General features: G+C 35.8%; 3 protein-coding genes across 4 annotated transcripts; 1 reads left to right on the forward strand and 2 right to left on the reverse strand.

Annotated features, from left to right (window-relative positions):
• Positions 1-250: 250 nt before the first annotated feature.
• LOC125591526 lies at positions 251-6,671 on the reverse strand. Its single transcript, XM_048765915.1, has 26 exons — positions 6,388-6,671; positions 6,111-6,311; positions 5,871-5,984; positions 5,640-5,786; positions 4,902-5,539; positions 4,667-4,791; positions 4,482-4,573; positions 4,012-4,240; positions 3,869-3,941; positions 3,625-3,773; positions 3,483-3,553; positions 3,216-3,389; positions 3,053-3,124; positions 2,803-2,907; positions 2,627-2,716; positions 2,453-2,528; positions 2,270-2,366; positions 2,095-2,164; positions 1,819-1,998; positions 1,628-1,750; positions 1,463-1,546; positions 1,158-1,342; positions 944-1,082; positions 802-861; positions 627-731; positions 251-548 (listed from the first exon to the last, which is right to left on the reverse strand). Exons 1-26 carry the CDS (start codon positions 6,487-6,489, stop codon positions 435-437), a joined length of 3,615 nt encoding a protein of 1,204 aa, XP_048621872.1. The 5' UTR covers positions 6,490-6,671; the 3' UTR covers positions 251-434.
• Positions 6,672-8,739: 2,068 nt separating this feature from the next.
• LOC106413741 (glutathione S-transferase F4) lies at positions 8,740-10,281 on the reverse strand. Its single transcript, XM_013854486.3, has 4 exons — positions 10,133-10,281; positions 9,851-9,993; positions 9,462-9,510; positions 8,740-9,366 (listed from the first exon to the last, which is right to left on the reverse strand). Exons 1-4 carry the CDS (start codon positions 10,224-10,226, stop codon positions 8,897-8,899), a joined length of 756 nt encoding a protein of 251 aa, XP_013709940.2. The 5' UTR covers positions 10,227-10,281; the 3' UTR covers positions 8,740-8,896.
• Positions 10,282-11,580: 1,299 nt separating this feature from the next.
• Positions 11,581-14,327, forward strand: LOC106414103 (wee1-like protein kinase). 2 transcript variants are annotated; one of them, XM_048766615.1, is made up of 10 exons: positions 11,581-11,877; positions 12,065-12,125; positions 12,212-12,278; positions 12,519-12,782; positions 12,887-12,939; positions 13,024-13,133; positions 13,237-13,277; positions 13,384-13,529; positions 13,627-13,980; positions 14,061-14,327. In XM_048766615.1, exons 1-10 carry the CDS (start codon positions 11,615-11,617, stop codon positions 14,142-14,144), a joined length of 1,443 nt encoding a protein of 480 aa, XP_048622572.1. In that variant the 5' UTR covers positions 11,581-11,614; the 3' UTR covers positions 14,145-14,327. The 2 variants fall into 2 exon arrangements, with proteins under 2 accessions (XP_048622572.1, XP_048622571.1); XM_048766614.1 differs by having other exon boundaries at positions 11,582-11,877; positions 12,872-12,939.
• The last annotated feature ends 417 nt before the right edge of the window (positions 14,328-14,744 follow it).

Here is a 14,744-nt window from a genome sequence, read left to right on the forward strand (position 1 = left end):
AAACGAAGCAATCACTCATCAACGTGGCAACAACTGTCCTCGTGAATGCAAAGGTTGCTGTTCCCCTGTTAGGTCCCTTTCTTCTTCTTCTTCTGGTTTTGAGAATGTTTTAATCTTTATTGGCATGCAGTTTGTGATGGAATCTTTATTGGCATGCAGTTAACGAGAATGCTCAGAAGCTTCTAGTTTCAAAAAATGTCTTACTTGGTTCAAAGGCAAAACGAGCCATTAAAAAATACTTGATGCATGCTTGGTACCAAAATTAAATAAAATTGGCAGTAAAATACTAAACTTTCGGAGAACATAAAAATCTACAAATAGATTGTACATCAATTGTTATCTCTCTCTGTACATAAATCTTATATAAATTGAACTATCAAAGAGAGATTTTCTATATCAAGGAAAAATAAAATACACAACCTCTCTGTTTATCTTTACAAGAAGTAGCTCAGTGATGTCTTCTTCCTTGACCCTCCTTCTCCATACAGCTCGTTCCATTGCTGAAGCTCGTTCATGTTCGATGAATCAGTCGACACACTCGCGCATACCTACAACACCAAACATCCCCCCCCCATTAAATCTCCCAAAATGCGAAACTAATGTGCTCATGTTCCAGTCTTTCAAACCTGTTCATGTGCGGTCTTGAAATCATTCATGTTCAATGGTCTAATGTCTTTGCTATTATATAATAGTGGCATTGGTCGGTTTTCAGCTTGAGCCACACTTCTCTCCTGCAAGTCAAACAAAAAGCCCACATATGTCACATAGCCCACTATTGATGTTAAAAAATCAAAGCCGAACCTTCTTTTCTTTTTCCAATATCTCTCGGATAGGAAGATGCGCTGCGGTCACGCAAAGATTCTGAAAATCAAGATCGTTTGTTTTAAGCAATAAATAGGTTTTCAGTATGTGATCTAGAAGAGGGAGGAAACTACAGACAGACCTTTAAGTCACTTCCTGAGTACCCATCTGTCATATTTGCTATAGCTTCTATATCTACGTCCTCTGCCATCTCTTCTTTCGCCAAGATTACGCTCAAGATCTTTGATCTGTTTGCTGAATCCGGGAGATTAACCATCAACCTGCACAGAAGATCTACTCTAAAGCACAATGACGATCATACATGAAGCAGAGAAGAATTATTGAGAGTTTATTACCTTCGCGGAAGCCTTCTAATCACTGCTTCGTCAAGGTCGAATGGTCTGTTTGTAGCAGCTAGTACTAACACTCTTTCTTTATCCTTTGTGCGTAAGCCGTCCCAGTTTATCATGAACTCGTTCTTCATCTTACGCATAGCTTCATGTTCCCCTGGATTCTCCCTTCTTCCCAACATGCTATCAACCTATAAATAATTTTGTTTCCATTCAAAAGGCTTTAGAAACTGAAGTGAGATCGTGCAGAAAACGACATTTAAAGAAACGGAAAGCAGAGGGGCGATCTGTTTTTCAGTCTTGAAACATACCTCATCAACAAAAATAACGCTTGGAGCTATCTTACTTGCTAAAGAGAAAACAGCCTTCACATACTTCTCTCCCTCACCAAACCACTGCAAGAAAAATCTTCGTGTCAAATCCAATCCCACAGGAAACATTTATCGAGTCAGGTCACTGTTCTAAAAAACAAATACCTTTGAAGTGATGCTGGACATTGAAATATTGATGAAGTTTGCACCAGCCTCTGTTGCAACTGCCTTTGCCAGCATCGTCTTCCCTGTACCAGGCGGTCCAAACAACAGTATACCCTTTGTAGGCTGCATGAAGCAACAGTTACATTTCAGTTTCCAAACAGACATTTGAAAGTGAAAAGGGAAAAAGGTACCTTTGTAAGCTGGCCTTTGCCAAACAACTCAGGTCTTTGAAGAGGAAGCATCACCAACTCCTTCAAGGTGTCTTTCACATTTTCCAAAGCCCCAATATCATCAAACGAAACACCGATATCACTTGGAGGAATGACGTCTGATAGGAGTTTTTTCTCGAATTCATTCTCAGTAACAACATCCTGAAATGATATAGCGTTGTAATTGTTCAAAATTTAGAAGGTATATATAGGTTTAGCCTAGGAGGAGGTAAATGACATAAGGTTATGAAATATTACTTTGAGAGATTTCTTTGTGCTCTTGTTTTCGTTTTGAATCCCATGCAACACCTGCAGGCCATATGTGATGCTGCAACATATGAGAAAAAAGTTATTTTCAAAATATATCACAAGAAACAATCCAAGTTATACTGCAGGATCTATAATCAGAGTTCTTCTTATTAAAGAAGCTCACCTTTCGACAGAGATGATAAGCTTGTTGTCTTTGATCGTCGGTTCTGAGCAGCTCATAAGATGGAAACTGAAAGCCCAGCCAACCACTTTCTCCACTCCTATTAATCATAAAGTTCTGGGTAAAGACAAAGCAACCATACCCTCAAGGAACAAAGACAGAAAAAGCAGAGTGAAAGATGCTCACTATCGAGCGGAAGGGACTGATCTTTGATGCACAAGGTTTCGAGGGCAGGGCATTCCAGACGGTTTTTGCTAAGGACCTGCAAGATTCATTAACAAAGACATAAGTAAACACACAGAAGACTAAAAAAACAATCGACATTTAGATAGACATGGGATTTCACTGAAAGATGCTCACCGCACGAATGATGGCAATATTAGCTTGAGCCTTCAGGATCTCTGCATCACGTTCGAGTTTCTCCTTCCAGTCCAATAGGAAAGCTTCGTCCTGTTATGTTTTAAAAGAAAAAAAGTAACATTAAATAAAAATTAACAAATCACACCAAGTAAGGTAAAAAGAAGAAAAGCTCAGACCTCGGGTAACTGGATGGTAACTTTGTTAGGAAATAGTTTAGTGATTTGTTTCACTGGTTTAGACATTTCTTTGTTCCTATCTTGCAGTCTACCACCAAAGTTCTCCTGCAGATGACATGAAAAATAACTCCCAACATATCAAAGAGAGAGAGTATATTTATTTCTGCATATGCATAAATGCAGTATAGTCACTTACAAGTTGCAACTCAGAGAAAATAAGACTAAAACTAGATGAGTCGGATTATCATACCGGAAATGCAAGATCCAGCAATGCTGTCTGGTTGCTGCCAAGCTTTGTGAATAAGAAACCTCCAGGGTGGGACTGAAAATGAATAATGACCATTTTGAGAAGAACATAAGAATAATTAAAACAGTTTAAGCATATAAAAAGAGGGATTAAATAGAAATCCTACTTTCTCCTTTCGGCTGTCTAATTGGGTTTGTGAGGCTATGACAACAATCTTCTCCGGTAAATTCTCCAGCTTGCTCTTCAAAGTGGCATACACATCAATTCTCCCCGACACTGATTTTTCAATGTCTTTCAGGAACAGTATCAATGATCCGTTTTCACTTTCATTAGAAGCCACCTACAGCATCATTCAAACGATTTTAAAACGGTTCTTGGACTAAGTAGTACTCTTCAAATTAAACAGAGAGGCAACAAAAAAAGGTCAACCTACCTCAAAGATTTCATTGATGGCAAGTTTATCAACATCGTTACTAGAATAGCTATCTAACCGAAGTGAACTCGCTGCACACAAACAATGTCATTAGTCCAATTAACTTTTAACGCAAAGGTGTAGGTATTATAAGGAAAATTACCAGCACAAAAGAAACCACGGTCTTTTTCACATAGGCCACCAAGATCATTGCCATCTGCTATCGGCTTATCAAATCTAACCCCGATTTTTGAAGATGCATTGTCTTCAAATGCAAGTACTACTTTTCCGTGGAAACCTAATACCGGTCCCCTAGATAGAATAGCAATAACAAACGATATGAAATGTGCTCTGATAACAACTATGTACATCAGAAGAAAGGATCTCAAACAAAAGATGAGACGAACAAACAATATCTAAGTGGAGAATGGAAAGAAGGAAGCGAAGAAATTGAAGAGCCTACAAACTTCACTCGGTCACCTAAGAAATACAGAAGTGCCTGATCAGTAAAACAGAAAGTTGCAGAAAAACGAAAAATAAGCGTCCATACCAGTTTTGAAGGTGTAACTTTTAGAGGATGCAGTTGACACTTCTTGCCTCAGAACAGGCTGAGAACTCAATGTTGATCCACCTGTTATATCAGCCACAACACTTGGAGTAGGTTTCTTATGCTTCAAAACCGTAACATGTGCAGCCTGTACGGCTCGTTTAGCAAGCACGGAAAATCTTTCACGCCTAGAACTTTCTATGGTAGAATCTGCTTCCTTGGCTGTTGATCCCTGAAGCCATCCAGAAAAAATAGAGAATCAATAATAGCAGTAATGTTCTAAATCCCAATAAGTTAAGAGATTGCCGGGACAGTGTATGGCTTCTGAAGCATTTGAAATCAATATTCAGGAGGGCCAATTTAATACCAATATGCTCACGATTCTAAATTAAAAAATAAAAATCAATACGAATATGGACAAAATCAAACGCTACGAATGATAAGAAGAATCTAAAGGTGAAGTGGGAGTTTACCCCAGGTAATAAGAGTGTGTCAACAATCATCAATTTGGCCCCACACTTCTTAGCAAGAGATTTTGCTAACATTTCCTGATATATCTCAGAGCCTTCAATTAGTCCATATGAAAATTATGTTAGGAAATGGAAATGAGAAACAAATATTAATTATAAACAGTAATTGTACAGAGTTTCCTTCATACCAGCTGGTCCAGAGAGCAAGATACGGGGGCACACTGTCGACAGATCTGCTGCATACTTACCAAACTTGCTTCCACAATTCATATGAACATATGTTGAAGTTATCAAAACATCCTTTGTTGTGCCACTGTGACAATTTAGAGAGTTGTTTATCAATACTTGGAAGACTATATACCAGTTGTCCATCTTGTTTGAATAACAGAGATTTTTTTTTTAAAATGTTGTAACCACACAGACCTTAAGTAATATGGGAAGTTCTCGAAAGAATCTTCTATCTCCTGAGGATTGAGTACTCCTGCTCGCAGACAATCTTTATGCGCTTGACGTCTAGTTGATACCGAGGCTGATGAACTGTCACATTCTTTAGGCATTTCCTTCACTTCCCTTCGATCATCCACCGGTAATTTGGAAATGCTACCCCTTGAATCAAATTTCGAAGGATCCCTGAGTAGGCCAAAAATTGGTCTAGTTTCATAACCAGAATCAGGAATACTTCTACCTTCTTCAGCTTCTTGAAAAGAATCCATTTCATTTGCATCAGCGTTCTGGTCATCGTCGCTATCAGCGTCATTGTAGCTATCAGCGTCATTGTCGCTATCAACATCAGGAATACAATCATCGGAGCTAGAAGGTAGGACAGGAGCCCTTGAATTTTGCTGACTTTTGACATTTTCAGCAGTAGGTGGTAGAAAAGGGACATGTAGCTGTTTTAAAGCCGCCAATACAGAGGCCTTCTCATCAGATAAAGACTCTCCTGCTGCTCTTGTCTCAACATGAAGCCCTTTCAGAGGCGCACTCTGTTCTCCAAAGATGCTAAATGAAGAAGCTCTATCTGGTGGTGGAGCTAGATTTTCATCTTTAAGAGACTGAATAATCTGAACACTCTGTTAAGAAAACAAAAATACAGCAAACAACATCATAGATACATAAAAGGTGATCCCTGGATAACTTTCCAGAACCCTCTTAAAAGGATACATAAGCATGTTTCCCGAGAGTGCTGAAGACAACCTCGTCGCCTCCCCGCAGATGAACGCAAGCCCTCCTTTGGTAAATCTTGCCATTGACCTGAACAAGAACTCCATTCCCTACTATCTCCAGCGAGGCAACTGAAGGTTCTCCGTGCTGCAACAAAAAAAAAAATCATCTTAGAAAAGGTGTCTTTTAGGCTAATAGAAAACTCAACCAACCAGATAGAAGTTCAAATACCTCAGAGTGCCTCAGTTCACAAAGAACACTGGGGATGGATTGATCTTTGATAGATAAATCGCATCCTCTTCGTCCAACAGTAAACACAGCGCCTCTCATGACTCGATGAGGGTTCTGAAAAACGCAAGTAATTTTTTTCTCAGGACAGTTAGAAACAACACAACTAATGTACATTGTCAGCTAATCCCCACAGACTCAACACGACGGCAGACCAAACATGTATGAAAAAGTCAGAGGCACCTGTGGATACTGAGAAAGAAGCTTCGCCCAAGGAGAAGCCTTAGACCGCTTCTTCCCCCTTTTCGACTTGTCAGCTTCAGACAAGACTTGGACTTGCGGATTAATAATGTGTGTATCACAACAATTCTCCATGGGCCTTTCCGCATCACTAGTCTTCGGATGAGAAGCTCTAAGCTCCGGTTCTCCAGACTTCGAAACCGCCTTCATTCCAAACACAAAACTCAAAGAGAAGACGAGAAACCGAAATTCACAATTCAAATGGGATTGATCTTAAAACCTTGGATCGTTTGGTAGGCCGTGAATGTGATGATGGAGTTTCAGGAGGAGGAGGAGAGAGCTGCTTTGAAGCGGAAGAGCTACTACGCCTCGTCTCCACCATGTCTTAAAACCGAATCTCCTTTCTTCTTCGTAGAGAGATTTCGGAAGGAAGGAGTGATTTGATTTCCACTGCAATGTCAGTTTTATGATCTCTGACTTATGTTTTTTTTAAGAACTGCAACTTCCATTTATCAAGGAATTTATTAAGTGCGTATGGACTTTCATATTATGTTTGGGGGAGTGCAAATTCAAATAATTTTTTTTTCAACTATTTTTAATTATTATATTTTTTCGTTTCTTAATATAATTTAAGCATTCATAAAAAAAATTGATTTTTTTTATTGAAAAGTATAAATTTTTATTAAAAATATCTAATTTTTTTAATTAAAATATTGACCACATAATAAAATTAATTTATCAGAGTTATACCAACTTAATTCGTTAAAAAAATAAAGTTTAATTTTTAAACATAAATAGTCATTTAAAATGAAATACGATAAATAAATATAAAAAGTTTAAGTATTTTATAAAATAAAATATAAATATATGAAAATATAACATTTACTAAATATTTGTCAATTGAAAAAAAAAAATTTCTAGTAACATTTAATTTATAATTATTATAGATCTAAATAACTCAATTTCTAGATTATAGGAACTAAATAATATATCTACTACATTATAGGTACTAAGGGGATGATTGGTTGGGGCTGTAGATGCTCTGGACAGCCAAAATTTAGTCTACAGCTATATATGTCAACCAATCGAGCTTTGCTTTCCTCAAAAAACTCACAGCAAAAAAATCTCTAAAAAATCAAAATATGGCTGTAGAGAGCTTTATTTCCAGAGCAAAAAATTAGTGCTTTAGAAATCTACAGCAAGGAAAGCTACAGTAAATAAATCTACAGATTAAATTCTACAGCAAAAATATAAAGCTACAACACTTACCAATCATCCTCTAAATAATTATCAATCTTTTCCAACCTAAAAATATGATCTGAAAACAATTAATTCAATAAAAATATATACAATAAAATTATTATGTTTTAAAAAGTGATAAACACATCTCATATATATTATACTAATATATACCAATGTAGAATTAAAAATAAAATATTTCTATAAAAATAAATAAAAATAAACATTCGCGCGGTTGCGCGGATCAAGATCTAGTTAAAATCTAAAGCTCCAAGAAAAAGAGAGACCAATTATTTATTATCTCACATTATTAGTGGTATTTTATACTAAGACCTATGGAATATTTTGCATGCTAATGTTAGACCTCTTCATCGTCAATTTGGGATTATGTTGACAACTTGTCATGCATGCGTTTACTGCATTTAAAGTAAAATTACAGCCTTACAGCAAATCCACTTGATCATTATTTTATACGTTGCTTTCTTTATGGTTTTAGATCCTCACAAGAGAACTACTCCAAGTTGCATGTTTTCATTTTTCATTTGTTTATATGTGATGTGCTTTTGACTCTCTCTTTTTTTTTTGTATGTTATGCAGCTGTTTGAATCTTTTTAACGCTCTATTCAACAAATTTCAAGCAGATATGGCGTTCTTGATTAATTTAAAACAGATGTAACCACCAAACTACTTTAGCAGTTAGGACCGAACCGAATGTTGTATTAAGCACGTGTAATCGTCCCGCCATTATTTAGAGCAGTAAACAAACTAATCAAATCTATTGACAGAAAATGTAATTGGGTAAAGACCCATTAGTGTGTGTACCTTCCCGGCCCATTAAGTTAATATAGTTCAATGGAAACAACCCAAAACAATTTAATGGTGCTGTGGAAATAACTCAAAGTCAATAATATGTTTTGCTTAGAATATGATTAATAGAGGTTATTAGAGTGAGGTTTTTAACAGAATATAAGAAACATTTTCTTAATTTTTAACTAAAAAATTAAAAACTGACTTTTAAATAAAATATGATTTTTAGCTTTAAAAAAATTAAGAGACAGTTTCTTATATTCCATTAAAAAATTCCTATTAATCATGCTCTTAGTTGTTAGGCTTATAGGTTGAGAGTATAGGTCGCTTTATGTGTTACAGCTTGAGCACACATCCAACACTTTTTTAAGCAAAGAGGTTAAGGACCAAACCAAACATAGGCATTTTACTATTATTGTACATTCGACATAAAATATTCAAAGCTTAAAGCAAAATTAAACAATTCTTGGATCACAGAACTCATAATTATTCACATTCAAATCTATATGGGTACCGTCTAAGTTTAAGAAAACATTGCCAAGATAATAGATGAGCCCTTATTTTATCTGTGGAAATATTGCTATATTTTAAATATATTATTATTATTCCCTTTATTCACACATACATCACAACATACATACACACAATGAATCTTATAAGATTCACCACACAACAAACAACACAAGCTTACAAACAAAGGCCAAACTATACAACACACAATTACATTCTCACACAGTTTTCATTTATTTCGTTTGCTTACCAAACCAATACTTTTCATGATCACAAGCCATCTTCCAAGCCTCTCTACCCGTAATCTCGCCCACCCACTTAAGCACTTTAGGTCGATCTTCGAACAATCTCTTTGTTGGAGTTCCCAAAAGGTATTGAATATTTGGCAAATGATGAAGATCAGCCAAAGTAAAGGTATTACAAACCAAGAATCTATATTTTCCGAGTCGTTTCTCGTAGATATCTAGAACCTTCTCTAGATTCGCCTCGTTTTCTCTGACGACCACTTGGTCAGTCTCTAGACCGTAGATAGGCTTAATGGCTTGCTCCCAAGTGAGTTTTGATGCAAATGGATCGAACTGGTGAGCTTCGATTTCCATCCACACTGTTAGTATTGCCATTGTCTCGTGGCTTTGAAGATACAAAAGTTGTGTGCCTCTTGTGCTATGAACATATGCAATGTATTGTGTTATGGCTCGAGACTCTAGAAGCAAGAAAATTGAGATTTGAGTAAGTCAGAAAATCGATTAATTTATAAATAAATATTTATCATGAAGTTAATAATTAAAATTAACTCACCATGCAGCTTAATGTTTCCATCTACAAAAACTGGGATTTGACCAAAAGGCTGCATCAATAACAAACACATTACAAGTAACTATAATCACTAGGTGAGGTGATTGGCAGTTATTCTGATCCTATACATATAACAAATTAATGTTCATGTAAATGATTCCACACGATCGCTCTATATACCTGATCAATAATAACTAGGTTGAAACGTAAAACATGATATAGTGTAGCGTAAACCTCAAGTTAACACATATGAGAACTTAAACTAGACCTAGAATGCCTTGAGTGAAAAGTAACTTGAAGTAGCATATACATCAGGTTAACACACTCTGAAGCTACTAAGTACGTACTAACTAATCTTCCGATTTTTTTTTCTAGGCGAGAACATTACTTACGTTGAGAGAGAGGAAAGACTCCGTCTTGTGTTCACCGGATTTTAAATCGACAGTAATGGACTCGTAAGAGAGCCCTTTCTCAAGGAGAACAGCGAGAACACGCCTTGTGCTGGTGGAGAAAGGATTGCCATGAACCTTGTAACCTGTTTAATAAATTCCAGATTAATTCTTCTCACATTAGTGTAAATTAAGAAGAAGAATAATAAAAATGGTGAAACCATTCCTGTTGTATCTAGGACGAGTTACCAAAATCAAAATTAGTACTTGTTTATTTTATCTCACCTAGATTTTTTACTTCTGTTTCACGCTTCCAATTTGGCACAAGCCTGTACACCTTCTTAGTCCAGTTCATCAATAGATGACTTGTATATCTCATCTATTAGTTATACATCTATATATACACTAAGTTAAAAGTTATATGTCATTCTTTTGCAATATAAAACCGAGGAACATTTAGAGTCCTACCTTTCTTGTGTATCAAGCGATGAATTGTTCCAATGATATAAATATATATATATATATATATATATATATATATATATTTATCTTGATAGATTAACCAAAGCTAAAGAAAAGAATCAAACCAAGAAAGATTCATCCATTACTATAACTAATTGAACATTTGGCACAAATCATATCAAAATCAGTATTTTGTTCAAGAGAATCTAAGCTTGGTATGAAGTCTCAAAGAAGGCTAAAACCGCTTCCGAGTTAATTATGAATGATGCTATAGTTCACCAGATTAATGTGTGTGAGTAGTAAGACCCATATAATTAGCAAAGATATAGGTTTCAGAATGAAATTTTGCTTTGAATGTTATATTTAATTCTCCTGTTTCACCATCAAAACCCATATAATTAAACATATTATTTGATAGCATTAAACCAACATTCTAGTTTAACAAAAACAAGCAGAGGCTAGAAAGCACATTAAGTAAAATTAAGGCTAACCGACCTCTTTATTCGAGAGAGAATCAAAACATTAAAAAATAAGATTAAATATCCAAGAGATCCTTCAAAAATTAGTTATTTTGTCCTTGGCTTCTTACTTATGCATGGTACCAACTTCAACTTGTTAATGTTGGTTTGCAATTCTAATTCCTTCTGAATTAACATATAGAAGAAGCTAATTTATATACTATACATTACATATGAGAGGTGGTGGTCCCATACTACGACAATGATGCTAGTAGTTACTAAAATATTTCCAACCATGAGGGATTTCGCTAGAGATCATTTCCTCGTTATTCACATTAATATGAGTTTGTACAAAAACTCTGAGTATTAATGACGTTTCACGCAGAAAAAACATTATTGATAATTACAGATTTATTATCCCATATTCAAGAGAAAGTAATTAGTATTAGATTTTTTTCTTTGAAACACTAGTAATTAGTATTAGATTGATTTTTAAATTTGTTGACCAAAGAAAAATGCAAATTTTATTTAATTAAAGAAAATAGCATAAATTATTTAATTTTCTAAAAAAAGGGTGCAGTATTCTAAAGTGTCTACACCGTGGCCCAAGTGCTTATATTAAGAGCCCAAAGCTTACATGACACGCTCCACATCGGATTCAGTCTGATTAAAAGCTAACAACCCTGAAGATCGGACGGTCGCAAACCGATAATAGAAGATGTACACCGTACTCCTTGCTGCAACTGATCATCTCCAAACTAAAACGAGCGCGCAAATTTTAAATTAAATTATAAATTATCCAAATTACCTCCACCCACAAAATTAATTAAATTGAAATTAAATCGTCATGTTCGAGAAGAAAGGACGAACACTGTTGGCGAAGAGGAAGAAATCCCTAGGCGCGATCGATACGAGGAGAACGAAGAAGAGTCGTGAGATGGAGGGACACTCTCTCCTTCGATTCGGTCAATTGACGAAGCTTTCGTTCGATAATCGTCCCCCGTCGAACGCCGCGGAGTCCTCGTCGGAGCTCCGGAATGAGCTGGGTTCCGTTGATGGAGACGGCGATTGCGGAGAGAAGGGATTCATTCTCAGCCAAGACTTCTTCTGGTAAAAAAAATATTTCATCAATTAGCTGTGTGTTAGGTTGAGATCTGACGTTATCTGAATACGATTAGGATTCTTGAATCGATTTTAGGCTCAATACTTGGCTCTGTAGATTCGAGGACATTTCCGTCTTTTTAAATCTTTGTATCAAAGTCATTTTTTGTTTTGTTTTGGGATTGAATCTTGTCAGCACACCTGACTATATAACACCGGACAATCAGAACTTGATGAGCGCTTTAGACAGCAGCAAGGTGAAACTGAGAGACAGCTATTAATCTTATCCAATTGTTTTTTTTTTATTTCTCACGAATATCTTTTAAGTATTTCTACTTTGCAGGATCAATCTCCTTGTCCTAGGTCCCCTGTTAAACTTAATACAGTTAAAAGCAAAAGATGCCGCCAAGGTAAGCTTTGTGTTTCACTCTTTGTCCGAAGACATATGTGTTTTGGAATGAAAATTTGCTTTGACTGTTTTGTAGTAAAATGTTTATGTTTTTGGTTCTGTTCTATCAAAATTTTCCAACATTTATGTGTGTTTTTGATTTTAGATTCACTCAAGTACTAACTAGAAATATAATATTCTGGTGATGTGCTATTTTCCTAACATTTTTCAATGGTATCTTTTTTTTTTATGTTTAATGCAGACAGTTTCGCATCAAAAACTTCAAATTATACTTGGTCTTCAAAACATAGAGTAGATGAACAAGAGCATGGTGATATTGATACAGATGAGGTCATGGTGGATAAGATCCAAGCCAATCAAACGGAGAGGACTGGATACGTTACACAGACTGCAGTTGCTCTTCGGTCTCGGGTTATGCCACCTCCTTGCCTCAAGAATCCATATGTGATGAATGACTCCGAGACAGCTACTGACCCTTTCGGATATCAGAGGTCTAAATGTGCTAGTGAGTTATTTCTACCCTCACTTTGCAAAGGCTTAAGAATTATAGTGGTCCTTCAAAAGAAACTATGTTTTAACTGTACTGTAATGCAGGTTTTCTCCCTGCAGGCATAGGTGGGAGTGGCTTGTCAAGATATCTCACAGACTTTCATGAAATTCAGGTAAGCCAAAGAAGGTCTGAATCGATGGAACTATGTTGCTTTGCTTCTTTCTAATTCTGACATCACTTTGTTTGGTTTCTCCAGCAAATAGGCGCTGGGAATTTCAGCCGTGTATTTAAAGTTTTGAAGAGAATTGATGGTTGCTTGTATGCTGTTAAATACAGCACAAGGAAGTTGATTTTAGATTCAGAGAGGTAGAGATTTCTCCACCTTTTTTTCTTTCTTAGTGCTGTATTAATAATAGTTCAACTTGTTTGGATCAATTAATTTAAGTAATCATAACCGAGTTTATGACAGGCGTAAAGCTATGATGGAAGTTCAAGCTCTTGCTGCTCTAGGTCAGTTACAGACTCTTGTTTCGCCTTCTTGTCCTTAACCTGTTTTTAATGGTTCGCTCTTTGCAAACTATGGTCAAACAGTTTCTACCTTTTTGTTTGTTTGTAGGATTCCATGAAAACGTTGTAGGATACTACAACTCGTGGTTTGAAAACGAGCAGTTATACATTCAACTGGAACTATGCGACCACAGCTTGTCCAAGAAATCTTCGCTTAAGATCTCAGAGAGAGAGATTTTGGTGATTATGCATCAGGTACACACTTCCATAAGAAAAAGAGGAGAGAGAGAGAGAGTTTCTTGATTCATGAGAATTCTTATTTAACAGTACCACCAACCATTGTCTGTTACAGATAGCTAAGGCGTTACATTTTGTGCATGAGAAAGGAATAGCTCATTTAGATGTAAAGCCCGACAACATATACATCAAGAACGGTGTCTGCAAGCTCGGCGACTTCGGTTGTGCAACGCGGTTGGACAAAAGCTTGCCAGTAGAGGAAGGGGATGCACGTTACATGCCTCAAGAAATACTAAACGAAAACTACGAGCAACTTGATAAAGTGGATATCTTCTCTTTAGGTGTCACGGTCTACGAGCTGATTAGAGGATCACCTCTTACAGAATCAAGAAACCAATCCCTCAATATCAAAGAAGGCAAACTCCCTCTCCTTCCTGGCCATTCGTTACAGTTACAGCAACTGTTAAAGGTACGCTATTTGCTATTCTTATCTCTTGTGTGGTTCATGGAACATACACAATTTCTAACATGTTTTTTGAGAAAAAACAGACAATGATGGATCGTGATCCAACGCGTCGTCCTTCTGCTAGAGAAGTAATGGAGCATCCCATGTTCGATAGGATTCAAGGTTGAGATTCATAAACTATCTCACATGTTGAGAAACTTTTTTTATTTTTGTTTGTAAATTATGGTACTAATGATCATAGTGTACTGGTCATAGCACCTTAATTCGGCATTGGCAACCTTGTTTAGGAGAAAAACTGCCATTAAAATTCTCAAATCAAATCAAATCAAAACCAAGAAACCTCTAACTCACTTGCACTATTTTATACCACAACTTTCAAATATTGTTTGTGAATATTTATTGACTAAACCATTTTGGATCCACGAAAAATCAATAATTAACTCGAATTAACTGTTGTTTTTCACCTTTCTTGTGTATCCAAAACAATTTAGTCTCAACAAAATAAGGAAATAAAAATAGTTTTTTTAGTTTTTTTTTTTTGGTAAAAAATAATTTATTTAGTTATTTTAATTTATTTACCTCACATTTCATAATTTTATAGGACAGATAATCATAACTAAAATCAAAATTTAAAACTGAATAAAAATTTTCTTTTTAATAATTATCACAAGAAAAGAAAAAGTAAACTAAACTTGTATATATCTTGAAATTATTAGCAAAAAATAGAAAGAAATTCGAAAATAATAAAGTTTCCAGATTTACTTCCT

Source organism: Brassica napus, chromosome C8 (assembly GCF_020379485.1).
Source record: "Brassica napus cultivar Da-Ae chromosome C8, Da-Ae, whole genome shotgun sequence".
Lineage (NCBI taxonomy): Eukaryota > Viridiplantae > Streptophyta > Magnoliopsida > Brassicales > Brassicaceae > Brassica > Brassica napus.

Coding starts and splice junctions, on each gene's coding strand:
- LOC125591526 (XM_048765915.1), bottom strand. CDS start 6,489: ATGGTGGAGACGAGGCGTAGTAGCTCTTCCGCTTCAAAGCAGCTCTCT. Junction 3,942..4,011: donor AAGTTACACCTTCAAAACTG/GTATGGACGCTT, acceptor TGTATTTCTTAG/GTGACCGAGTGAAGTTTGTA. Junction 2,717..2,802: donor TTACCATCCAGTTACCCGAG/GTCTGAGCTTTT, acceptor AAAACATAACAG/GACGAAGCTTTCCTATTGGA.
- LOC106413741 (XM_013854486.3), bottom strand. CDS start 10,226: ATGAGATATACAAGTCATCTATTGATGAACTGGACTAAGAAGGTGTAC. Junction 9,994..10,132: donor AACAGAAGTAAAAAATCTAG/GTGAGATAAAAT, acceptor TTTATTAAACAG/GTTACAAGGTTCATGGCAAT. Junction 9,511..9,850: donor AGTCTTTCCTCTCTCTCAAC/GTAAGTAATGTT, acceptor TTATTGATGCAG/CCTTTTGGTCAAATCCCAGT.
- LOC106414103 (XM_048766614.1), top strand. CDS start 11,615: ATGTTCGAGAAGAAAGGACGAACACTGTTGGCGAAGAGGAAGAAATCC. Junction 12,279..12,518: donor AAGCAAAAGATGCCGCCAAG/GTAAGCTTTGTG, acceptor TGTTTAATGCAG/ACAGTTTCGCATCAAAAACT. Junction 13,134..13,236: donor TTGATTTTAGATTCAGAGAG/GTAGAGATTTCT, acceptor AGTTTATGACAG/GCGTAAAGCTATGATGGAAG.